This window comes from Ambystoma mexicanum, chromosome 8, assembly GCF_040938575.1.
Source record: "Ambystoma mexicanum isolate Mex_15411 chromosome 8, UKY_AmexF1_1, whole genome shotgun sequence".
Taxonomy (NCBI): domain Eukaryota; kingdom Metazoa; phylum Chordata; class Amphibia; order Caudata; family Ambystomatidae; genus Ambystoma; species Ambystoma mexicanum.
This window is the reverse complement of record NC_090929.1, coordinates 1,389,505,050-1,389,532,361: the sequence shown is the minus strand read 5'-3', so window position 1 is coordinate 1,389,532,361 and position 27,312 is coordinate 1,389,505,050. Positions and strand designations below refer to the sequence as shown.

Sequence of the window (27,312 nt, the reverse complement as noted above, 5' to 3'; positions counted from 1 at the left end):
ATTATGGGGAAAAAGGGGGTGCTGGTGGCAGTGAAAGCCTGTCCTTTGGCACCTAGTCCCAGGATACCAGTTTAATGAAGGAAGACGCTGGTGAAGTGGCTTTTTCTATTAGATGATGGGTCTCACCAGTGCTGGTGACATTGCATGGACCTTGCCATTGAGCATGTTCGGCGGCGGCGGCGGGAGGTCATTCCATCAGTGTTTCCTTTAGTCCGGTGGTCTCCTGTCTGAACTTGAATTGGTATGTGCATTTTCTCTGTCTTGCATGCTTGTATTGCACATTCAACAAACTTTGTGTTGCTTCCAATTTTAGTGCAAATTCTGGCAGAAGACGACGAGGATGATGAACCTTCAGAGCTTAGCATGGAGGAAGTTCCAGAGGATGCTGTAACGGGGACAGTGAAACGGGGGAACAGTGTCCTACGTCATAGACTTAGCAGGTTCCCTTTTTTCACAATTTAATATTTTTCTAAAGTTTTCATAACAAGCATTGTATTTAGTATAAGTAAGATAGAAAAGAAATAAAGTATGACAAACAGGGCATCTGATATTGTATCATCAAAGATAATTTACATTGCAATTTCCAGTGTAGGCCCTATGCTTTCGTATGGGTCTGTTTAAATAAACAAAATTAGAAATTGACGTACTGGATGCAGAATGTTCACAATAATACTTGGGTCCATTTTTACGAAAGAGCACATATCGATATTGCATACTAAACGTCCACTAATCTGAATCGCAAAACATATAACTAAGGTCTTGGTTTGGAAGAGTGCTATAATTCGGCCAGCCAAACATTCAGATTACAGCAAATTGATCCACCTTTAAGAAAATATCTTCATTGTGTTCTTTACAAATCTGGATTCACGTACATTTAGTTGTAGGTTTCCATAATTGTATTGCTGTTATGTGCATTCAGAAACCCTGCCACATGATAGTGAAGTTCTTCAAAGTCTGTCTGCTCTCTATGAAGACCACCGGTGACCCTGACCCCCTCTCTGTTGATCACGCCTATCTTTACCATCAGGCAAAACCAATACCAGCCCTTAGAAAATTCCATGTCCGCAATTGATAACATAATGTAAGAATGTATGTGTGGCATACACTTTCACTGCCAGGAGAAATCCTAGCGCTATCAAGAGATCAAAAATTGCATATTGATAACTGACTCAATGGTACTCATTTTTGTGTCCTTAGCAGGACTATATTATGGATGAATCAAAAATGGTGGAGCCCACACCAAACTACTTTTCTTAGAGACAAATGCATCACCAGCTTCCCCACTGGCCAATCTCCTCTACTTTCTCTAGGCCAGTTAATCACCACCAGTAGCAAGGTCAAAAACGTATGAGTCATCATTGACTAAAAACTGACCTTAGACTCCCAGATTGCAACTGTGGTCACTAATTACTGAAACTCCCTTTGCCTACTTATGTACATGAATCCTTTCATTGACTCAGAGTATTGTATTGTAGGATTAGTTACTGCATTCAACTCTCCACTACACCAACTCACTCTGGATTGGCTGTAAAAGCATCAAGTCACTGAATGTGAGAAAAGCGTGCTTTATAAAACAAGGCACATGAGAAATGCCTCCATGCTTCCCCCCCACTGGTGCCTTTTTACTGACACCAGAATGCTCTTGCACAAGTAGAATTGCATCCTCTCAGCTTCCTTTTTATCACTGTTTTCACATATTTTAGCAGGTGGAGTTCAGTTCCTGGCTAATCTCTAAGGCATTTTGTTTTGTATAGGCACTTATTTGACGGAGAGGGATGCCAATTTCAAGCAGAAATAACTTGCACATTTACAGATGGCGGAAGCATTTCCAGGAGGGGTGCCAGTATAATAGCACAAAGATGAGAATGTTGAGCTAGTTTAAGATTTTAAAAAAGTGCAACATATACCAGGGACAAAACAGACAGAAAAAATAATATATGAAAACAGGTGACTTACAAAGGTAATATTAAACTAGGTAAGCTAAAGAGGAGCACTATTAAAATATGCAAAATTATATCATTAAACATCACTAGAGGCAGTGGTGGGGTCATGATATGGATGATCAGGGAGAGGGCAGGGGAAGCTCCCTCCTTAGCAAGTAGGGAAGTTTAAAGCGGGCTTTGAAGAGATCCACAGTCTTTGATTGTGATGGGCAGTGGGTACCAATGTAGCAGGGCAAATAAGGAGAAAGATCAGGCGTGAGAGGAAGCACAGGGAGGGTACAGGGCAGTGAAATTGAGTGTAGAGGAGGATTGTAGGAAACAAAATGGTGAGTAAAATGAGATACAATCAGACAGGGACTGAGGAGCAAGACCATTGAAAAGGAGCAGTTATGCATGGAGACCCCAACCAGCATGTTGTTGGTAGGTAGAAGTGGGGAATGATCTGGGTAGCTTGTAGAGAGTGAGGGTAGCACATTTGAGAACTTTCTCTACAGGGGCAAAGAATTAGAGAGACCGTCCAAGGCATAGACTTGAGCAGTAGTCAAGTTTGCTGAGCACGAAGGTGGGGATTAGTGTTTTTGTAGAGTGCTAAGTAGAAATGGATGAAATTTTCGAATGTTGAGGTGGTTAACACACGCGGTAGAGGCAGTGGTAGGGATGAATTGTTGCAGTCGGAAGTCACTATCAAAGCCCCCAAAATTGTGAGCCTTGGGTGGGGTGAGCAAGAAGGTGAGGTGGGAAGGAGATAGGAGGGGAGGGAGGGGAGAGGATGGCACTGGAAGCCGGGAGAAAGATGATTTCCACATTTTAAGACTTCAGCATGAGGTAGTGGAGAGCCATCCAGTAACAAATTGCATTGACACAGTTCGTAATCCCTTCCGAGATGGCTGGGGTGATGGAGATAAAGGAGAAAAATATGTGAGTGTCACCAGTGTAAACAGATGATAGTGAAAGCCAAAGGATGAGATAAGTCTTACTAGGGCAGAGGTGTAGAGGGTGAAGAGCAGAGGTTCGAGGACTGGTCCTTGGGGAAACTGACAGGGAGGACAGTGATAAGGTTGGGGGCAGAGGTTTGCAAGCTCCAGCAGATTTGAAAGGATCAACTATTCAGGTAGGAGATGATCCAAGGTAAGAGCAGATTTGTGAAACCTAAAATCCTGGAGAGTGAGGAGGGAGAGGAGTGTCGAGAGAGGCAGAGAAGTCCAAAAGGATGAGCATCGAAAAGAGTTTGGAGGGGTGAGCATCAGAGAGAAAGTTGGGGACAAGCATTAGTGTAGTCTCGGTGGAGTGTTAAATATGGAAGCCAAATTGAAGTGGATCTTCTAGGCCATTAATCTCAAGGTACTTAGTGATCTGGTTGAAGGCCACCCGCTCAAGAACTTTTGAATAATAGGGAAGGAGAGAAACTGGGCAATTGTTTGCTGGGACATTTTGGTCAGAAGAGGTTTTCTTTAATAGGGGTAAAACATATGAAGATTTGAAGGAGACAGGGAAGAATTCAGCGGTGTGGGAGAGGGTGAGGCGGAGAAAGAGAGAGACAGAGACCGAGAGAGATGGACAAGTGATTGAGACTAAGTGCCTCATTACAAGTTTGGTGGTATCCTGCCGGGAAACCTGGGGGGATACCACCAGACAAAATTACTGTTACTGGCACTTGGTCTGTTGGAATAACCAGCAGATTACAAGTGCTGCAAGGGTGGTAAATCCACATTCCATGGAGTCCCATTGGACTCCATTGGGGGGATTGCCAGTATTACGGCGCCAGTAATATTGGTGCTGGAAATACTGGCTGTTTTCTGCTGTTGGGGTGCTTGTCATATCTCCAGCTCTTGGCTGGAGGGAAATTAGGCTGCCCATCAGAAAACCTGTAGTTTGCCAGTGCGGAAACGTGCAGGTATACAGAAATACCGGCATGTTATTTCCGCACCAGCAAACCCAGAACGTCTTTGACCATTATGGGAGTGGATGGGTTAGGTGAGTACTAATTCAATAGGAGTGGTAGGGAATAAGTAGTCGAGAGAAGAGGAGGTAGGGGGGAGAGGTGGTGGACAGAAGTAGGGTTGGGGAGGGAGAGAGAAGAATGTTAGTAGTGAGTGTAAATAGAACCTGGAACCTCTGGTTGAGTGTGGAGTGCGGTTAGGTTGAATTGAATTGAATTGATTGTTTATTTATATAGCCCCTATACACAATGTGTTTCAATGTGTGGCATAGTCGACATAGCCGATCCTCTAACGGGATGGTGGACCACGCCCCCAGGTATTCCATTGTTCTCAGAATATTAAAGCGAAGGTTCCAGGTTCCAGTGGTGGCGGTTGGTTGACGATGGCATGGTGGCAGCTCGCTGCTTGTATCAGGCGTGTCAAATAAAGAGAAATTACATACCTCTGAGCTGTGAAGTCTTTTCCTTGACCTCATCATAACAAGGAGGGCTTTCAGAGTGTTACAAATTTAAGAGATTTTACAGTGAACTTAGTGATGACCCTACCATGGAGAACAAAATAACTCTGGAACAAATCATCAAATCCATGCCAAGCAACAGCGAGAACACCTCCAACATCTGATACCAAATGATGCAACTCCTGGGATCTTTTATTTGCTCCCAAAGATCAACAAGCCAGGTATTCCGGGAGGCCTCATCATCTTAGGAGTAAATATGTTAACCAAAGCCAAATCTGTATATGTTAAATACATCCTAAATCCTCTGGTGATAGACACAGATAGTTTTGCACAGGACACAACACACTTCATCAGAATGATTCTGGAGACATACTATGTAACACTGGATGCATTCCTGGCCACCCGATGGAGGTGCTGGCGAAAGCAAGACTGAGAGACAAGAGAGTGAGAGAAAGTGAGGCTCACCTCTGTGAGCATCCCCGCTACCCGAGAGAGAGAGGAGGAATCTGCGAGAGCCACGGAAACCAGATACAAAGTAAAAGGAGTGTTGGAGAACTATTCCAAAGGTCCGGAAGTCGCTAACTAACACCAGTGAGTAATGAACTGTAATGCAATACTGAAAAAGCATACATTGAATGCTGCAGTGAATGGAACAAATATATTGAACGAACTAACACTGAATGAACATTTATTGACTACCAAACTAAACAGAAGCAATACATTGATGAGCCACTATTTAAAAACCTGAATGATGAATGTCAGAAATAGTCTGCGGCTTGGACTTCAAGGTTCAATGTGGCAAATACTTTGGTAAGAAGGGTTGAATAGCCCACCCAATTGAATCCTGCTACTTTCTTGCTAAAAGAACACCTCAAGAAACATTTGAACTTGTAAACCATTGAACATCTGCTAGGGGAAACCTATGCTTGTGTGACCTGGGATGGTGGAACCGTGTGGTCTGACAACTGCGCCTAGACCAGATGCCACAAAAGGGTTGACAAGTGGTGAGAGGTGTGAAGTTTTTGGTAATGCTAACCAAAGGACGGGTCAAACGGACCCTATGTTTTCTGAGAACTTGTGAAGCAACTAGGATGAGAGTGACTCTTGTTGAAGGAAAACCCTGAGAGGTAAAGTCTGGAGAATCTTTGTCTTGGGGAAGGGAGTCCTGAGACAACAGCACTGTGTGAACTTTTCTATTGCATTTGAACTTGGGGAAAGGAAACCCCAAATCTTTGTTTTGATGTAAACTGTGATATTTATGAGTCTAAAAGAAGGTAACTTCAGAGTTGGTGCAGTCCTGGTTGAAAAGAAGCCATAAAAGAAGCCTGGGTCCGAAAAACCTTCAACTATCTTTCCGTAAATACCTCCTTTCTAGAGCCCTTCGCTCCTCTACTGCTAATTCCCTCAGGGTTGGTCGTTTTTCAAAGAAACAAGCCGGGGCAGATCTATGTCTTCGGCTGGGGCCTCCTTTGCGAACAGTCTCCCGTCCACCCTGAAACTTGAGGAGAACCATCTCTGGTTAGGAAGCACCTCAAGACCTTCCTCTTCGCTTCTGACTTTGCCCCTTCTCTCCCCTGCTGACCTGTTTCTCTCTCTGCACCGTGCACCTGGCCCCCATCTGTCCTTCGGGCCCAGGTACCTGCTCACCCTGCCTCCCTCCTGCACTGCCTCCTGGCTACCTCCGGCACTGGGATCTGTATCTGTACCCATACAGTCCCCAACTCCCCTTCTGCACTTATCAGATATACCCTATCTTACTAATCACGCACTTGCCACTTGTCTGACTGCACTACCATTTCCACTGCATTTATAATTTGTTAATTTTTTCCACTTATTTATTCTGTTCTCTCCTCTGTTCCGCACTTTTCATTTGTCCCCTTCCACGCACTTTCCCCCATTTTCCCTTTTCCATGCATTTGCACGTTCTTAATGTCACTGGGCCTAGTAAGATCATATTTCTGTTCTCCCATGTTCCCCTCCCTTTGCTTGGTCGCGCTCTGAAACACCTGTCTATGAGCGCGATATAAATAGAATATCATATCATATCATATCTGAACTGTGTTAAATGTTAATTGGAGAACTTTAACGTCATGGAAATCTGAATTGCCATTTTGGTTTTGGGACACTAGTTTTGGTTGAAAACATTTCCCCACTTGTTTTGTTATAGCTGCGCGGACAGCATCGAGTTTTTGACACAGACAGAGTTTTGCTTTTGGACTTCCTGTCATAGACTTTCCTTAGTTCGGTTATGCAGGTAAATCCTGCCATAGTATAGGATTAGTTAGCATCTACACCAGCCTAAATCTTAATAAGGTTGTTGAAACTACAGTTATGTTGTCTGTGTGATCTCTCTTGGTACCATGTCTGTCTCACAAAACCTGCTCTAATACAGAGATAGCGGAGAGCAGAGACCTACCACCCAGCGCTAACATAACTGAATAGGATGTTAAGGACCTACAACCAATTTTCAGCAGGGATGATGAGCTGAGGGACATCTTTAAAGAAGCTCCCCTAATAGCATACACGCAACCGAAAAACCCAGCACAGTTCCTGACCAGGAGTACATTTCAGCTAATTCAAGAACAAAGAAGATTTGAAACGTACCCTTACAACAGATCATCCAATGTTGTATACCTCACCCAATGCAAAATGTGCATGCAAGGGAACTAGGTGCTTTAGACTTGCAACGAGCTGCATGAAAGGATGAACCTTAATCGATAAACCATCTCAAACTACAAAACTGAAAGCCCAGTGGGTCGACAACTTACACAGGATGGGCATTTATTGCATGACCAATCGGTGATGGTTTTAAATGGTAGCCTCTCAAATACCACCTGAAGATGCTAAACCTAAAAGACAGCTGTTTGAACATATATATTGGATTTATGACACACTTTGCCCACCTTTGAGCATAGGTCCAGCAATATAATCACATCAACACAGTCAGAAGACATCCTTCCAGTTACGTCCCTCACCAACAGCTGCCATACACTATTGTTCAGGACCCCTGATGTGTGAGGGGCACAGAACACCAACATCGGAAATCTTGGCCATCTCATATCAAATGGGTGGCACCCATTACCGAGCATTAGACATGCTGAGATAATAGAGTAATGTATTTTGCGTTTGCCACACTGTGTGCAAGCGAGGAAACCATTGTGACGTTTGAGGCACTGTGAGGGAACATTTGAGACTGCATCAGTTAAACCTTGAGAGAAAATTTTCCCCGGAAGCCTACAATGTCCTGGCACTACCTGCAGGCTGCTAAACACATTTTTAGACTCTACATGAGGAAATGCAATACTGACCATTTCCCAATCATTTGTTTTCAAACCTCACACTTCAATTCACCTTTTAAAATACCATCAGTAATTTTAGGAAACCTGCTTGGCCCACCTTAAGCTGCCTGAGGCTAACTTCACTGTTGCACGTGAAAAGGATTTGTTTTTATCTCTTTTTTGTTAAATGCAACTCTTAGAATGTCTACTGTTTCCAAACGATTATGTGTTCCCAGATTCCAGGAGGTGTATTGTCTTTCAGCTAAGACAGCAATTCTAGACCCACATTCCATGCATGCTGTTCTTTCAGCCAATGAAGTTTAAAAATTTAATTTTTTTCCTTCATTTTGAAAATGATCTGTCCTGTGGCTTTCGTTTACTAATCATATAATTCTGCAACATCTGATGAAGAAGTCTGTCGGACTTCGAAAGCTAATGCTTTGTTTCCATCTTTACATAGTATTTTCCGATAGTCCAACGAAAGGTATCAAAACCTGCAGCTTGTGTGATTTTAAAACTGGACTAACACGACGTAGCAAACACTTTGAATTACCTTAAACACATGCTGGCAAGACTCATTGCCTAAACCTCACCCACAAAGGTAATATTGTGCTGTAACGCTCGATTCATTGCTCATTTTTACTCCTGGCGTTTTGGGTATTTTGAACAATTGCACAAACAGAAATCACGTAAACAGTATGTAACACTTCAATTGTTATAAAAGGTGCCTGCATTGTGCAGCTACGAGGAATGCTGTTGCTTACCACACATGAATGTTCAGGTTCACCCTTATCCATTTCTCCACCGTGAGAATGCACAGCCAAAGATTCCAAGAACCTTCTCCAACTGCCTTTACTCTACTGAGGTGTTTATGCCCAGGCAGAGTTTACAAATTTCACTTGTGATTTTTCCATATTTTAATGGAATTCCAGCCCAAGGGATTGGAGGTACATTGGCTGCAGCAGGTAACTTGCCTTATTTCCATTTTGCCCCCTGCTAACACCAGAGCTGTAACCATGAGAAGAGGGCTGAGTTATTTTTATTCAACATTTTTATAAAATGTGGCTGTGCCGCTTGCATATATTTCATTTGTATTTCATATGCAAACTTTACCTTTTGACAAAGCCGGATGCAGAAATGTAGTTATGTTGCATTAATATTACAGACCAGTCTAGTATAGAGTGATAGTAGGCAATTGGTGAGAGAAACCAGATATTAGCATTGAAACCAAAATTCCTCATTCCAACCTTCTCTCACTTGTGTCCAGTTGGCAGACAGCCTATGTTCTTATCACTTCCTCTAAAAGATTGTGCACTAGTGCACGCAACTGTAGAACACACTCCTTTTCCAAATCTTGGCAGCAGAGATATGAAAATAGTCTTTCACCTAACATAACATAGAAGATGGCAGGCTTGAATTAATAGAGAGGAAGCATTAGCTTTCTAATCCCTGCAACCTTAAAAACGTCCTTATAATTTTATGCAGCCAATATGGCGGATAAAATTGGGGTGAAGTGGCATAGTTTGCACATCGCAGCAGAATTTGTTGAAGGGGCGGAATCTGGTGAAGGCGCAGAGTCTGGCAGAGGTGGAGTAAGGTTGGGGAGCATACACTTAATTGGGACTAGGCCAACAGAAAGCTTAAATATGCCGCTGGTTGTAGGAAGAGTTTTTGCAGAGGGATTGTGCATTCCAGATAGTAAGTCACGGGTCAGCAATCTTCAATTCCCCAGATGTTTTGGACTACAACTCCCATGATCCCTGACCATTTACTTTGATTACTAGGGATGATTGGAAATGTAGTCCAAACAGTTAAATTAGTGAAATAGTGATACGAGGTGGGGGAAGAGGAGCAAGCGTTGTGTGGTAGGCGAGCGGCATAAATGAGATTGGAGATCTTGGCAGAACGTAAGCACCTTATTTGAGGGTTGAGGTGAGGTTGCAGGGGGTAAGGAGGGAGATGGAGAGACCCGGAGAGTGATGCAGAAGCTAGACCGAATTGAGGTTGAAGGCTATGATAGAAGGAAAACAGAAGAGTGAGTGAAGGAGAAATGGGCCATGAAGTGAGGGTGCAGACCAAGAGCAAAATATGGTAGTTGGGTGAGCGGAAAGCAAAGGAGTGGATAGTAAGCTGAGAAGAAGTAGGTGTAAGTTCTGAGTTGGGCTAGGAAGGGGCTATGGGTAGCCAGAATACAGTTAACAGACCCACAACAGCCATTACAGGCCTAAGCAGGGGGTTGTCATTTGCTGCTTTTGGTCCTTAGCTGCAGATGCCCAGTGTGGATTCCCAGGGAAGTCCAAATAAGGGGGCATTGTGCCACATAACATCTGGGAGCCATTCACAGTGCTCCAGATGGCTTCCAGATTTGCAGGCATGGTACCGGGTGTTGTAAGTCCAGGGAGCTTCATTTTTCAGGCAGGCCCCTCAGATGGTGCACAGGGTCCTTTGGCAAAGCAGGATGTGGCCAAGCAAGAAAAATGCAAACGAACCTCCAGATACTTACATGACCCTTTGGGATCCATTCGCAGTGCACCAGATGGCTTCCAGAGTTAAAGACATGATTCTAGGTGATGCAGGCCCACAGAGCTTTCTTTTGCAGGCAGGACCCTCGGATGATGCATAGGGCCCTCTAGCAAAGCAGGGTGTGGGCAAGAAAAAAGGTACAAAAGCCAGGTGAGTTTGACTCTCTGCTTGTTTAGACATCCCATATTCCAGAATTGTGTATCTTCAAGGGGTCACGGGGCGGCAATTACCACATAATGCTACAGCCTCAGCCTTTCCAGGGGCAGCCCTCTCCTCCTTCCAAAGCATTGTGTGGCAGAGGATGAGCCATGATAACTCTCTACAGCCATAAATACAAACCGCAAACGATGCCACTACTGTAGAATATACCTCATACATCGAGATACCTGGCCTCTTTTGGAAAATAATTACTAGAGAAAAGAATATATTCTACTTGTAGGATAGGTTGGCTTGTGAGTGCTTTTTGCACTCTGCAAGTTGCTGGAAGGATGGCTTGCTGGCTCTGGATGTCATACTTCGGATGTCATACAATAGCTACCATTAAGCTGGGCTAATTATTAACCAAATAACGTTGATGTCATGCTGCAAGCCTGTAGCAATAATTTTGCTGAATGATAGAATTCTTAAGTGAATGCGGCGGAGTCAGGACGCAGAGTCTTTGGGAACAGACTCTTTTTTCTGCTGCCTGATGTGTTTTCGAGAGTTGGAGGAGCTGCTGCTACAGCTACAGTCCCCTTTTGTTTTCCTCTAAACATTCAAATACTGACTCCCACCGCGGAGCGGCCGCATAGTCAGGACGCAGAGGCTTTGGGTCTTCGGGTGTGAGGTTGTGTGGTTGTGTAGCAGAGACTCTAAGGCCCCTTCCACTGGGTTCCGATGGAAAACTCCAAATGGAAAAAGAGGATAAGTGAGATGACCTCGCAGGTAGGGAAATTACTGACGTGGAACTGGTGGAATTAGAGGAAATGAGGGAGCAAGTTGATCCTTCGCAGCTGATGCAAACTGGTCCAGCGGATTGCCGGAGACGAGAGTTTGCGCCCTTTCCAAAGGACCTCACTCACACCAAAAGCACATTAGTGAAGGATCCAACTGAAATTGACGAGGCTACTGATGGCCGAGCTGCCAGCGACCTTGACAACGATTTAAACCACGCTTCGGAATCCCAAACAATCTACCCCATCAAAGTGGGCAGAGCTCAAATGGTAGTGCTGGACAGCGAGCAAAAACCACAAAAAAAAATGGCCTTGAGCCAGATTCTCAACACACAGTTGACTCGTCAATTCAAAAACTGATTGAAGACAAAATAAGAATTGGTCCTGTAGTAAAAGAAAGAGCGAGGTTCGCGCCACGGCGGGTGAGTTTGCCTACAGGAAATGAAAGCGATGATGACAGTGAGCTCACAATCCATTCTATGGAGAAACAAATTCAGCCTGCTATGAGGCTCAGCAAGTCGGAAAAGGGAAACGATTACAGTTCTCACCACCATCTGTACTCGGATTTAGCGGCAAGAGAAGCTCAGTTTGCAGAGCGTCTCAAAAATGACTTTCTGATGCTAAAAGAGAGATTAAATGTTAGCTGTGAAACAGCAAGACAAGGGAAAGATTGTGAAACTCCATTCGAGCCTGTCCAAATGCCAGGGAACGCAAAATTGAAAACTCAAGATGTTGAAGCTACACTGGGAAGACCTGCAGTGAAACGCTGGCTTTATAAAGATTCAACTAGTACTCTGCAGACCGGAAAGGTCAATCTTACTGCACAAACTAACAGACCAAAGCAAATTTGCCAAAAGAAAACTGAAGGTGGCCGCAGGATTGCAAATACACAATAATGTGTTGGCAGCCACCTCGATATCCATGGTGCCTTTTGTCAAATTATATGAAACACTCCATGAAACCCTACAAGATCAGAGCGCGTTACTTGCATTGATAAACTCCAAATTAAATGCCTTGGAAGTCTTTACTGAACATACTTATAAAAGACTAGATCAGGAGGTGGACATTTCTTCCAAATGGCAACAGAGACTAAGGCCCTCATTACGACCCTGGCGGAGTGGGTTTACGCCAGCGGTATTCGCGGCGGACCCGTCCGCCCTACTACGAGTTCCCGTAGCGCCATGGAGCGTTTTCCGCCTGGTTTTTCCGGGCGGAGAAATCCATGGCGCTACGGGACCTTGTTGTTAATTACGCCACCGTGTTTTACGGTGGCGTAATTAACGCCTTCCCCACTCCCATTATACCCTATGGGGCAAAAATGGGAATGGGGAAGGGTAAAATGGGGAATGGGGATTTACCGCCCCGCCAAGGTCGGAATGGGGCGGTAAATCCGCCAACCCCCATGGCGCTATCGGCAGCTTTCCGCCGTGCTCCATGGTGCATATTGCACCACGATTTCCGCCAGGGTCGTAATGAGGGCCTAAGTGACTTAGCACGGAATGAGACGACCGAGAAAACAGAATTAATGGAAGCCGTAATTGACTGCAGCAAATGGATGAGACACAACTTCCACAAAATTAGGCCAAATGATGAGGCCATTTATTGCCATTGTAGAAATAAAAGCAGTGAGGAAGTAGAGCATTTTGTCCCTGCAAAAGAAACAAACTATGGGATCGCAAGTAACAGTTTGAGTTAAAAAGACACACGAGAAAATGGAACAATATTCCTTAAAGAAAATGCAGGGTCTGAAATAATCAGAGATCAAGATCAGTCATCATCGATACTGGGAAAGAGACTTGAAAAACGAGTTGGAGTTGATCCTGCCGTGGCTTCAAGCCATGAGAGAGAGTAGGCTGCAACTAGGATTGATTTCCCTCCTGCGCAGCGCAAAACTATGCAAGAGAAGCAGAAAGAATTCAGTGGTGGTGTAGTAGATACAGTTGGAATTCTACCATCAGGAAACTCATCAATAAAAATAACCACGTTTGGAATCTTGACAGATTCAAAGAAAACAAAAAACGTGCAACACATGACGAAAGGAAGGGCAAATACAAACTTGGTACAAACCAAAATTTCAGTGAAGGACACAACTGGGAAAGCAGGAGAAAAATAAAATTGTCAAACAAGTCGAATGGTTCAAAAAATGTAGACGGAATGTAACAACTCCAGCTCGACCTTCAATGTTTGAACGTCCTTCGAACAAAAGTGACAATGGTAAAGCTCATAACATCAGACTGGAAAGTAAAGAACGAGCATAAAATCCGTCTAGTAATGCAAACAAGGAGAAAAGAAAGAAGATTCAACCTGGGAATCCTCCCGTCCCCTGCACACTATCAGGTGTTGGCGTAAAGCCAAATACTGTGAAGTTTCTATAAGAATTCAAATACAATAAAGAGAAGCGCATTGGATTGACATGTTGGACTGTGTACAGCCTCGGGCCTAAATGTTGAGTTTTCATTGAATTGCTTTCTATAGCATCCATTGAATTGCTTTCTATAGCATCCATGATCATATCTATGTGACTACTTGATAACAACTGGCTGTATTAACACATGCAGAAATAGTCATTTGTGCACCAATTTTCATTCCCACAACTGTAATCATGTTGAATCACTTAAACAATATACATTTTAGTGACTTTATTGGTGTTTACTCTAGCATACCTGTGTGTAAGCTTTTCAACTTATGTCTGCTCTGGCTATGTCCCTGAGTGTGCCCAATGGAAGTTCAACTGCTCTCTACTCTTTTCTCATCCTTATTCTTCCTTTTTTTTCTCACGTGGAAACTGACATCTTTACTTGATTTTCCTTTGGACTCTGGTCCATCAATTGTCTTCTCAGTTCTGACACTATTGTACATTTGCTCAAACTTAGCTATTCAATTTTTTATGGAACACGCCAGCAGACATCTGCGATCCATCTCTACTATATGGGCTTGTCCCACCTATTATTGCTGCATTATTGCCCGTAATTATCCACGGGTCACACCATCTTTTGGGAGATTATCCATTTAGAATTATTCTCCGCTTTTAAACCAGGTTAGATCATTCTGCATATATTGGATATAGCACTTTTATTTTGTTTTTCTGAACGATCTGGATATCCAAAAGGAGCTTATCAGCTCTTTTGTAATACCTCCTCCCAACATGGCCGCTCCTGCTTCCAACGGGAATGAGTCCTTCATTTATGTCCATAACTTTTAGACTTATATAGCAGTCAGGAAGATGGCGTGGATGGTTACCGGAGCAACGGTTCCAAACGCCATCTCCTGAGTTCCTGCATTCTCACGCCGAGTGCCGTAAGAAAGGTAAGCTGTCTGACATGGGTCCTCTACAATTCTTTGGACCATCTCTAAATCTTTCTTTTTTTTTTATTCTATTCCTTTTGCCGTTATTCTGCAACGGCTTTAGAAACGCATTGGCACCTGAACAGGGATCCTTTCTCCCACGATCCTGTTCGCGACTGCAACTTGTAATTTTGCCTCTACACTGTGAATATACAATCCATGACCTCTATGGAGGTACGTTACCTAACTTTATGGTTTCTGCAGTGTTGGATTAGCGCTTTGCGCGGTTTATTAGGCTAGACTCTGTTCATCTTGTTTTATTTATTCTAACACTATAGGTTGTTGCCCCAATCTCAAATGTTTACAATTGCACGGGTGGTTGCCTGTAGGGATCTACATGAGGCTTGAACTGCAATTCTTTTAACGTTTTTGGCACTTGTAGTGGGGTAGGTCCCCCCTCCTCATATATTCTCCCTTTTTTAATCATAGAGTTCTCTCTTTTACTAGTTGGCCATGCATGCTGATGTCTTCTACTCACTCATAATTCATTAGTGTCTTTTAGCTATAAAGCTGCACGTAGTTATGCCCAGGATTGAGTGATCTATTTTTTTCTTCTACTCTTCCTCCATCCTTTTCATCATTTATGCTTCTCTAGATTCAGCAATGCTACCAATACTCAGAGGAACTTGTCACAGCACTTCAACTCTGGAGATGAGCATTTTGAAGGATTAGATTGTATATGGTCAGGCTCTATTTTGAGCATTTCTATTCTCTGAACCCCCCGAGGTATGTATATTACAACTTTAAATATTCCTCCTTCTTACTCCCCCCATCTGATACCTAATCCCTTGACCTTCTTACCTCTACCTTGTTTCTCACTAAGGGTGAAGTTGCTTCCATTCCACGCAATACAGGGTCTAGTGGAGAGCAAATTATCTTTTTGATGTATAAAACCAACTTTACTAGAATTCTATCTAGAATCAATGTGTGTTCCAATTAATGTAACTAGACTTTGTCAAGCACTGTGCTTCTTGTACTCCGATTTTCATGTTATATGAGTACCTTTGAGAATATTTGACCCTATATTAGATTCTGTGCTAGATACCTTTATGAGACAAATTGTATAGTATATGTTGAATCTTTAAACCATAAGCACATTTTTGTTTGTACATGTTACTCTAGAATATCTTGAGTGATGTAGTGTGAATTAACAAACTTTATCAGACCAAGATGGGTACCCAGAAATTTTGCAGAATGCTGTCTAGATTCTGAACTCTATGTTAAGCATTTGATATGCACTTTTCATTTATTTCTTTGAATGTAATACTATGAACTTTGTTTCTTTGACAGTCCGTTTAGACCATTTGAAGAAGGGGAACCAGTCCTCGAAACGCGTCGCCTTAAAAAACGGACCTACCTTGGCTTTCTTCTCTGTACAATTGTTTATGTTATGTACATATATTCATGACTTTATTGTTTTGAAACAAATTATATACATTGTTCCTCCTTTAGAATCCCTTTGTGTGATGTAATTATTTATATATAAAACATTTATTGTATTTGAATTCTTATAGAAACTTCACAGTATTTGGCTATACGCCAACACCTAATAGTGTGCAGGGGACGGGAGGATTCCCAGGTTGAATCTTCTTTCTTTTCTCCATTTTTGTGTGGGGAGGGATTTTGGTGCCATGATCCCAGTTCCTCCCCCGCACCTTAAGACTCTATAACAACCTTCTTACTTGAATGAATAATTCTAATAACCCAACTATTAATAATGTATAGGTGTGCACCACTGGTTCTTTACCATAGTAATGCAAACAAGCAACCGAGACTAGAGGACGAAGATGGGGCTTATAATAATAATAATAATAATAATAATAATAATAATAATAATAATAATAATAATAATAATAATAATAATTTTGCATTTATATATATAGCGCTACAAACCCTCAATGATACGTTCACATCAGTTGACCTTGCAAACCTTTCAACTTATTCAATTGAAGATGATGAGTGGCAAAGCACTGGAGAACTGCAGTCAAAAGACAACGGTCCGGAAATAACAGTGGCGGTAAACCCGCCGCCACCGTTGTTTCCGGACCGCCTGATCCCGACTCCTGCAGGCGGGAGGTGATGTTCCCGGCAGGTTTGACCTGTCGGGTTTAACACCGCCCGCCTGCAGGCGGACGAGGAAACACCGGCAGCATTACGAGATGCTGCCGGTGTTTCCATGATCCCCATTCCCATTGAGTCCCATAGGACTCAATGGGAATGGGGATTAACACCATTCCGCCTCCGTGATTCCAGGAAAACTGGGGTTGTAATGCCCCAGTAATTCCGGGAATCACAGAGGCGGAATGGTAATACGAGTACGGCGGTAGCCAGGCGGTTTTACCACCTCGGTTATCGCCGGACTCGTAATGAGGCCCAATGAAACAAGCGTCATTCCCTTAGACGCCTCAATTAAGTCCAATGATTAGAGAAAAGAGACACACAACCATGCACTAAGTTTGTAGTGGGAACTCGACAGTTTGAGGTAAGAGTCTTTAATGGGAAGATCTTGCATCCTTCTAACAAAATTATTCCCACCCCATCAAAAGTGGGAAAGACGTCGGTATCTATTGCAATATTGAACCCAAAATTCACCACGTCCCAGGTGCAAAGGACTGGAGAAAAAAATCCTCAGGCAAAAACTGATCAAAGAGGGAAAACTCAGACTCTCAGGAAATTACAACTTGAAAATGTCTTAAGTGAAAAAAATGAGGTACATTTAAATCGACGTAACACAATGAAACTGCTACATTGTGTTCCTTATTTGAGAAGAATTAAAACGGAAGACATTGATATTGTGGAATACGGGTCAGAAAATCGATCGGATTGGTTGATATTGCACATTCACTCACAATTAGTAGAAAATGCCTTTTTTTTTATTTGACATTTTATGGTTTACAAAGTGGAAAACCTTTCGTCAATAGAAAAAAATTCAAACTTCTTTGTTCCAATTTTCTTCCATTAAACATAGAATAGAAATACATTCTCACTTATTAACATTTTTTTTTAAAAAGAGAGAATTGAGAAAGCAATGAATCGAAAAACGATAGCAAAGTTTGTGGTGCACAGAACCACTGGTCATGTCGGAATACATATATCTAATTGTCTCTGACCATTTCCAGAAGGCTATTTATCTTCTCTGTTAACCAAGTCTAGTCTTGCTTGAATTTGTACCAGAAGTTTCGACACTGCCAAGGTGATATGCGTTTTCTCACCCGCTATCAGGACTAACCACCAATCTTCAATAGATCTGTTGCAATATTGTTGCAAAAGGTTACCAATTTCTGATTCTCTTTCCACTTTTAGCTTCGGACAGCTCAGGAGCAGATGTTGGATTGATTCAATTGTGTTGATTTCTGAACATAGTCTGCACGTAGCTGTAGCATCAGGGCCTTTTCTCTCACTTAATCTTAGATTTGATGGAAAAAGATTCAAGCGTAGATGCAGACGTAGACTCAGATATTGCATTCTAAGAAAATGTTCAGGGAAGATCTTTATGTATCCTGGAAGATCATTTAATTTTTGTGGCTGGGACCAGAATTCGTCATAGTATTTGTAGTTGTAGATTGATTCCTGCGTGTCAATCCAATCGTTAATATACAGCTTTTTTATCTTATGCGGGTCACGTATTATGGCCTTTATGCTGCAAGAAATTAACAGGGTAATTCATAGATTTCAGCGGAGAGGCAGCGCACGCGAGCAGTGCAGAGAGCTAGCGTGCGCCAGCCGTGTGCGCTAAACAGCATTCTGGCGCACCGCGTATACATGGAATATCCAAGCCATTTTGAGCGCTGGGGCAGAGAACATCCTGCAGCGCCAGTTACGCCCCCAAGAACGCCCCTCCCGAATCCTCTCCCGTCCTTCCTTGTTGGCGCGCGATGGTGTGAAGAGGACATCATAATGCCCCAGAACTTGCTCCACCAGGGTACCAACTTCCTTATCGGTGAAGCTGGTAGCCCTCTGCCTCTCTGACTGAGGGTCGCCAGTGGTCTCGGATGGTGTGTGCCCCGACATGGCGACCCCCGAGGCAGGTGTGGGTGGGCAACTGGGTCCTGGGGCTGGGCTGTGTAGCGATGGTATCCCAGTCGGGAGTCTTCTGTTCCAGCAGGGGTGGACACAGCAACTGGACCCTGCAGATGGCTGACGTGCAGGCACCAAACAGCAGGGCGTGTGGGCAGCAGGCAGGCAGCAGCAGATGGCAGGTAGGAGCGTGCTTGGGGCTGTGGGGGGCAGGAAAATGGCCTTTTGGGCAGGAGCGTGGTCTTCCATGTGTTGCCACATGGCCAGCTTGATACGGAGTGATTTGGCACGTGAAAAAACTGCACGTCAGCGTGTAATTCAAGGAAAGGCCCTTAGCGCGTAAGCGCGTCTGTGATGTAACGCGCACGGGCGTTTCCCTCAACACGGGTGCATAGTCAATCAGCATGTGATAAAACAACACGTCATGCTTTTTGTGCAGAGCGAGCGGGTGATTCTTGTACTTCTTGTTGGTTCACACGCGATTACTTCACAACGGTTCCAGTTCGTACTCCCTGTTTACTCAGACAGCGTTCAATTCTTCTTTTGGCGGGGGTGTTGCCAACGGGCACACGCGCATCTTTTTCACGTTCTTTTTCCAGGCATATGGTGAGTCGCGCATGTATTTTCCAACTGTGGTTGCCCCCGTGTGTCGCGTACCCCTTCAGAGGTCATTGTAGGCTGCGTATATCACGCGTACGCTTATTTTTGTGTTTCTGGGTACCACAGCGTAGTGCAGGTTCATTTTTCCATGCACGTGGTCTACCAGCGGTTGTGTACACGTTTAATATTGTTTTTGGGGTGCCTGTGCGTTGCGTGACCCATCATCTTCCCCCAGGGGTCACAGACAGCCATGCTAGATCACTAGGGTACGAATTCCATCTAGTACCCTACCCCTTTCACCCCAATTGCCCAGGACAATTGTTAACTGCAACTCCCATACGCACAAGAACATCAGTGCCATGGTTGGGAGGTGACCAAGCAGTAAGGGAGGCAAAGGTGGCCAAGCTCAAAGAGGTGTGCGCGGTAGGGGACGTGGCCAGGATGTGCAGGGTGGCCCAAGAGGCCAGTGTGTGGAGGACCAATCGGGGACGCCTATGCGCCCCCCCCAATGGTTGGGGAAATGTAGCTGACACCATCCCAGCTCAGCCCTTGTTAAACCGGCCCATATTGTCAACTGAACCAGCACATGATGACTCCCAGGCTGACTTCCGTGTCACTAAGTCTAAGCCACGTGTGGCGGTGAAAGTTGCTGTCACCAGGCCACGTGGATCTGAGGCAGCAATGTCATCTGCTGCCCCAAGTAGTCAGGGTGAGGAGGCTACAGGGGCAGCTGCAGCTCAATCCACCCCAGCTCCGAGTCTCCCAGCCGGGACAGTGTCGGTCCAACTCCATCACACCGAGGTTGGTCCTGCCAACATCACCCTGCAGCCAATGCCTGCAGTGAGACCTTTAGTCATTGTGCCTTTGGCAAATTCCAGTGCCCAGTCCACCTGCGCTTCTGCCCCTACCAACCAGAGCGGCGTAAGCCACTCAGGGTCTGCACCACCTTCCAAGAAGAAGAAGGGTGCTCTTGCAGTACAGGCTGGGACCCCAAACACGGCTACACACTCCTGCACGTCAAGGAAGCCTAGTTTCAATGACGCTGAACTAGATGCACTTGTGGCCTATGTGTTGGCACATAGCCGTGAAATCGTGGTGACTGCAGGGTGCAAGACTACGGCTGCTCAACGTAGGGCCCACCTGCAGACCATCGTGGACCGCATTAGTTCCCTTGGATCCGTGAAGCGCACAGCTGATGATTGCTCTAAGCGGTGGAATTACCCGAAACGCAGAGCCAAGAACAAGCTGGCTTCCAATCATGCCTCTACTCTGGTGACTGGCGGTGGGTCTCCACCAGAGGACGACCAACTCACTGAACATGAGTCTGTGGCTGGAGGCTTCATCACAGAGGATCAGATCCGAGGCGTGGGAGACCTACCAGATCTTGAAGCATTGTCCGGTGAGTGCCCATGCATGTGTGTGCAATCCATGTGTATGTTGCTTGGGTGATGTGTTCTGATTGAATGCCAGGTGAGGCTGTGTAGTCATGACTGGTATGGGTCACCAATGTGGTCCCTCCAAACCATTCCCGGCCTTGGGTTTGGGTATGACAGTATCCCTTCTGACCACAGTTGCCATTTTGCACCAGATTACTGCAGTTGCCCTTTAACTGTCATCTTGCAACAACATTGTTCAAAATGTTTTCCTGTTCATTCAGCCTGATTGTTTTAATCCTTGCTATTTTTGCCACGCATTTTTTTGCCGTACTGCCACAAATGTAACATACTTCTGTCATAGATCACACCCCACAATGACCCATATTTATTACCTTGTTATGGGAATGATTTAACCATTCAAGCTGATTGAGTAATAGCCTGCACAGAATCATTTTTGGACCCTGTTTGAATGTTGAACATGACTGTTGTCTACTGTCATGTTGAAGTGACCAACCATTGATGTATCCATCTGCCTGCCATCACTGCATCAGTGAACACTGCATTTGTTGCAGCGTGTGGCACATGCATGTTTTGTCACACTATTTTGCATGTTTTATCTCATGATGTCCATCTCACATGGATGGGTGACAGTACTTATTTCCTACCACATGGCTGTACTTGTCAAATGTACCATGGCTATGCTGCGTGCCATCTGTGTGCTGGCATGTGTCATGTATGTGTATTGGACATGCCACTCACAGGCTAATGTGTGATTCCAGTGCTATCCAGCAGGCAGCACATGTGTTGCTTTTCCATCTTGGAGTCCTCAGTGTCTGCTTTTTGCCTCCCCTTCCAACGCATTGACAGTGCATGCATGCCAGGGTTATTGTCATGTGGGACATGTGTAATTTATGTACTGGATCTCTGCTATGTCAGGCCTATGTGTGTGTGCTATGGTGCTCATGCCTGTTTCCATTTGTTATCTTTCATGTTTTTGCAGGTGATGAGGCACTTGATGCTGTTGAGGAGGAGGAGATGGTGCAGACCCAGGAGGAATCACAGCCACAACCGGGGACCACTGGAGGATGTGGGGTGGTGGTGGATGAAAACCCATTTGTCCTACAGACTATGCTGTCCACGGGTGTCTCTGGGTACACCTCCAGAGACCTCTGTGAATCAGGTGCTGAATCGGACATTGAGACATATGTGCCTTTGCAGGTGAGTGTTTCTGGTAGGGATGCTGTTCTGTCCAAACCACCTGCACCGGGGGTAGACCCCTCTATGGGGATTTCAGTGTTGGAAAGTCCGCCTGTGGCGGTTACGGATGCAGGGTCACACTCCACAATATTTGCTCCTGTTCCTGGGCCAGCAGATCAAAGGAGGAATGCAGTCCTGCAGCCTCAGGCAGTGCCAGCACAGCAAGGTGCACATCGCCTTGCCCCAAACAGGTGTGGTGCCCGCCAACGTGGTGGCCGTGTGCCACCAGGCAATACTGTGTGGGAGAACTCCATGTACAGTATAGCAGCACAACAGGGGGCATCTTGTGAAATGATGGCTCAGGCAATGGATAGGGTGGCCACTTCCATTCTCCCCCCTGAAAGGCAGATGGAGCTCCAGCAGCAGGCAACAGACTCCATTTGCCACTCACACAGGGAGGACATGTTGGCGTCCAACAGGGACTGATGGGCTGAACTGGAGACTCTGCACACAGCCATATCTGTAGAGTCACAGGCCCACAGGGCAGCCCTCAGGTTAGAACACATCTCCCTCAGAGATACTCTGGGTTAACTTGAGGTGTCCCGGAGTACAAGGGCAGAACAGCAGCTGGAGCAGCTGACACGTACACTGTCAGATGAGCTCCAGGCAACCCGTCAGGAGATCCGGGCATCACGCGAGGCCATGCAGGCAGAAATGCGTGCTACCCGTGAGGTGCTGCATGGGAATCTCCGTACCATTATCCTCCAGAATCAAACCTTCCACACCCGCATGCTTGCTGCCATGGAGGACCATACCAGGGCTTTGCGTGGTCTGCCTCCCATATCACGGCCACCTCCTGATGTAGCAGCAGAGGGTGATGACAGCAACGACAGTTCTCCCACTGTAGCATAGCCGTGCAGGCCATGAGCACATGGAGTTTTTTTTTTCTCTCAACATCCATGCATGTGGGTGTTGGAGTGCACCCTGTACCTCATCCCTTCTGGATGCCCCCCCCCTGGTCCACACATGGCCATTTTAGATTATTTATTTTTTTACAGTATGTTGCTTTGTGTGGCTCCCATAGGCATCCACTGTGTATTCCAGCTGGGCACATGCAGGCTTGTCCTGTCTTTGGGTTAGATGCTTGGGTTCCTGACACACACACCCCTCCTGCTTCCCCTTTCCATGGGCTTGCAAAGGGTGTGACCAAGTGACAGTAACTTACACAGTGACATTGGGCGCCCATGAGTTGTGTGGCCAGTCTGTAGTCAAAACTGTGTTTACATCCCTAGTGGGGATTGTTGTTCGATTCTTCACTGCATGGTGGATTGATATTTGCTTGTGCAACCATGTCTTTATCCTTATATACATGTAGCTTTTTCATGTCTTAACAAGCCCATCTCCTTTGCAGATGCAGTTCATGTTGTATGCAGTACACTGACACATTTGCCTGACAGCAACACTCTGCAGTTGGAAGGGGTCGATGTGCTGTCTTAGTCAAGTTGTGACACGTGCAGTACTTGCATTTTTTGCTGTCATATATTGCCATTGTTTCATCCTGTACTGATGTTTTGTGTTGCTGGTAAGTATTTGTTCATGTGTGCTGTTTCTTAATGATTACTGAGAGCATATTGTCTTTGGCCTGTTTACATTAGGGACAGTGCACTTTGTGACACTTGTGTCATGTGTTGTGCATTAATTTGGTTGCTTTCACATTGCATGCCATGCCATGGTGTGTTGGGTAGCTGAGATGGGGAGGGGTTGGGTGACATGGCACTATTTTGATGTGGTATTTTGCAAGGGGGTAGTCATTCATGCTGCATGAATGTGTGTCTTTTTGTGACACAGCATTGGGTGTCTTTAAGTAGCTAGGGATGCACACAATGTAACACTTCCAGGTGAACAATCTCAGGCTGGTATGGTTGTGACAGTTGACTGTCCCTTTTGTCATCATCATTGATTGTCAGATGATATGTGCCAGGGTTGTGTGCACTCCGCAGGGGTAGGATTTTAGGTGAAGTAATTTGCCACCAGCTCGGTAAGGGCTGCCTCCCCATGTGCCCTTTCACCTCCCATGCGCAGCGGCCGTGCATGTGGTTGGGGATGTGGGGGCACCATCATGTCCGCCGGCACCCCCCGTCGGGTTGCAATGTTGTGCAGGACACATGCTGCCACTATGATGCTGCACACTACTGGGGGCCTATATAGCAGCTGCCCACCAGAGCGGTCAAGGGAGCGAAAGCGTGACTTGAGCACTCCGAATGTGTGCTCCACTATGCCCCGGGTTGCAATATGGGCTGTGTTGTATTTTACCTCGGGTGGTGGGGTTCCGAATTGGCGTCATCATGTAGGTGCTCAGAGGGTAGGCACTGTCCCCTGGGGAGGTGATGATGGCTATCATTAGTGGGGTTTCACATTACTCAGTATCTGACATGCATGCATGTGCAGAGGCATTTATACTCACCAATCAGCCATGTGTTGCCATGCCGCCCAGCTTCCATGTCCCGGTTTAGGGGTGACATTCTGAAAATGAAACTATCATGGCTTGACCCTGGATATTTGGCATATGCTGAAGTGATGATTCCCTTGGCATCACATACTACCTGCATGTTGATTGAATGCCAGTGCTTGCGGTTTCGATATATGTGCTCAGTGGCCCTGGGAGGACGTAGAGCCACATGGGTGCAATCAACGGCACCTAGCACTTTCGGGAAGTGTGCCACCCCGTAAAAGTCCTGGACCACGGCCTGCCTTTCTGCAGGTTTTCTGGGCATGTATATGTGCCTGCGGACTGAGGGGCGTGCAGTCATGATGGCCAACACCTGGTGTAGGCAGCGTGACTGCGTGGCCTGTGACACACCCCCCACTATGGCACTTGTCCACTGAAATGAACCAGTAGCCAAGAAGTGCAGTACATTGAGCACCAAGGGGCTCAGTGCTTGCGAGCACAGGGTGGGTGATGTGAGGTCATCCTCCCACTCACTCACCAGGTCTAGGATTATGTGTGGTCGAAACCTGTACCTCCCATACACCTGGTCATCAGGCATCCCAAAAAGGCTGGTCCTGGGTAAAAAAATGCAGGGCCTGGCTATCCTCCTCCTGCGGTGTCCCACGACCACTGCTGTGAGGAATGGTATATTCATCATAGCGTCTGAGCTTGTTTGTTGTTTGCACGCACATTTATGGTGTGCGGGGCCGCTTACGCCTGCTTCCTGCTGGCATACGTTTTTCCGGATTAGCACGTCTTTTTTGGGGCATGCCTTTCCCGTGTTCGATTCCATGAATATGTGTTGTTGGCACGCGTGTGGGCGTTGAAAGCATTTACCTCCTGTACTTCCCCCGTAATGCCCACATTTTCACGCATTGTTTCCCATTCCGCGTGTTACGCCCCGTGTTACGCCCACTTTTCTTGTGAAAAGCAACAACCGGATAAAAGGCGAAACAGCACGACCCAAGCCGAAAACCGAATGTCAGGAAACGAACAAAGGAGAATCATTCTCAAGGATATATGCGAGAGAAAACAAGCAAACTGCTCTTTTGAGAGACAGTTGCATCACACTAGCCAATAAAATCTGGACCCATTGATGAGCACTCCCTTATTTCTTGGAACACGCAAGGTTTAATGCACCTATTTCGGGATGATGAATTAAAACAATGAAACCACTCGATAATATGCCTCCAGGAAACGTGGTTACGTAACCCGCCAATCTGTGATGGATACACAGTGTTAATAAATGCAGCAATAGAGAACGCGACTGGACGTCCATTTTCAGGCCTCTTAACCCTGGTAAAGATCCTTCCAAATTGGTCTGCAATCAAATCGTCAAACCCAAACATATTTGTTAAAGGAACAACAATTCAGTTTGCTTGCAAAAATAAAAGTAAAAGTGAAGAAAAGTTGATTGTCAATACATATTTGAACTCTGCTAAAATATCTTCAGGAAAGTTTATAGCGTCGGTCATGAAATTGATCGATGACTGTATGTTAGAATTTCATAATCCCCACATAATCCTCACATGTGGAGACCTGAATTTCTCATGGGTTGATGAAAAGGGTCAAATTACATCTTCGAAGGGAAAATGGAAACTGGATCGTGGTCGAAAGTGGATGCAGGAATTAGCAAACAGTAACTGCAACATGCTAAATGGCCAGACAAGTGGCGATATTCCGGCTAGATCGACATGGCACAGAAATAGAAGCCATAAAACGCTGGACTACATTTGGTCTTCAAGACAGTTTCTGTACAAAAATCGGACAATTTTGAGGATGAAAAACAGCGACCATGATGCAGTAATTATGACATCACTACACTGCAGGAGATCGCTATGTCGGAGAAATTGAAATAAATCAAGGTTTAAATAGGTTAAGAATACGCCGAAGGGAAATCAATCAGATAACCACAAAGTTGACAATGGATGAACGATGCAGTGAGACAACCATGGATTATGGAAATCTACTATTGCAGTTTAAAACAACATCTAAAGGTGCTAGAGCAGTTCACCAGACACATAGACATCCATACAGCATGATGGTAGTTGAGCAAAAGAAAAAAATGAATCAAGACATAAGGAAACTAAAGTCCTGTAATCAGATGGAAATGCTATCTGAGATTTAAAAAACATTGCCAAAAATACCAGAACTGGTTGAAGTCGTTTAGGCAAATTCGTGATCAAGAAAGCGCAGAAGGCATGTTAAAACTAATATGCTCACATAAGAGCAGAGAAACATGGGCAATATTAAACGATGGTGCTTTGACCCAGAAATTGAGCATAAGCACTGAAGTGAGTACAAAACAGTGGGAAAGTCACTTTTCGAATGTGTTAAAGAAAATTACGACTCAAGAGGCAAACGTAATCCCAGAGATGAAAGTTGAATGGAACGTAAGCTGCACAAAAGAGGAAATAGTTGACGCAATTTCAAAATCAAAGACTCTGGTGCTGCAGGCCCAGACGTCCTGACGAATAAAATGCTGACGTCTAAAAAGGAGCAATGGGCCATATGTATTGAAATACTCTTTAGGCAAGTTTCAATGGTAAGAAAAATTCCTGCAACTTGGAAAACGGCCGTAGCAGTGCCGATCTTCAAAAAGGGAGATTGCATTGATCCAACTAACTACTGTCCGATTGCCTTGTTAGATGTCATTGGAAACATTTTTGCTACATTTTTACAAAAAAAACCTGACAAAATGGGCTGAGGAAGAGAAAATCATAGATCCAAGCCAAACTGGTTTTTCCAAAGGCCTAGGAGTCGAGTTCAATATAACACTGTGCAATTTGCTGAAACTGGAAACACTAAAAGGAGGTCAACATCTGCTTTTGGCGTTTGTATATCTACGTCACGCATTTGACAGTGTCAATAAAGAAAACCTGTGGAGCAAACTAATGAAGTGGGACTGCCCCTTGCACTTGTTATAGCCAATTAAACAACTCCACTCTAAAACTTCAATTCAAGTGAGAATTAACACTGAAGGAGAGTTGACTAACAGAATAATAACTGAACGGGGCATTAAGCAGGGATGTCCCCTGGCAGCATTACTTTTTAAACTTTAGATTTCTGACCTGCCGGAAGCCCTCTTAGAAAGTCAGTCTTTTCCAGCAAAAATTAATGGGCACCAGATTACCTGGGTAACATACGCTGACAATTTGTTGCTCATTGATACAGCTCAAAAAGGATTACAGCGCCTCCTAAATAGCCTTGAATCAT

The 27,312-nt window shown here is 44.9% G+C and overlaps 1 protein-coding gene across 1 annotated transcript in view; it reads left to right on the top strand.

The window, feature by feature from the left end:
* Positions 1 to 27,312, top strand: part of ABCC2 (ATP binding cassette subfamily C member 2) — a 467,216-nt gene that overhangs the window by 309,422 nt on the left and 130,482 nt on the right. Inside the window, exon 20 of the mRNA XM_069611520.1 lies at positions 314 to 440. Coding sequence (XP_069467621.1) covers positions 314 to 440 — 127 coding nt within the window. The remainder of the gene's footprint in view (positions 1 to 313; positions 441 to 27,312) is intronic.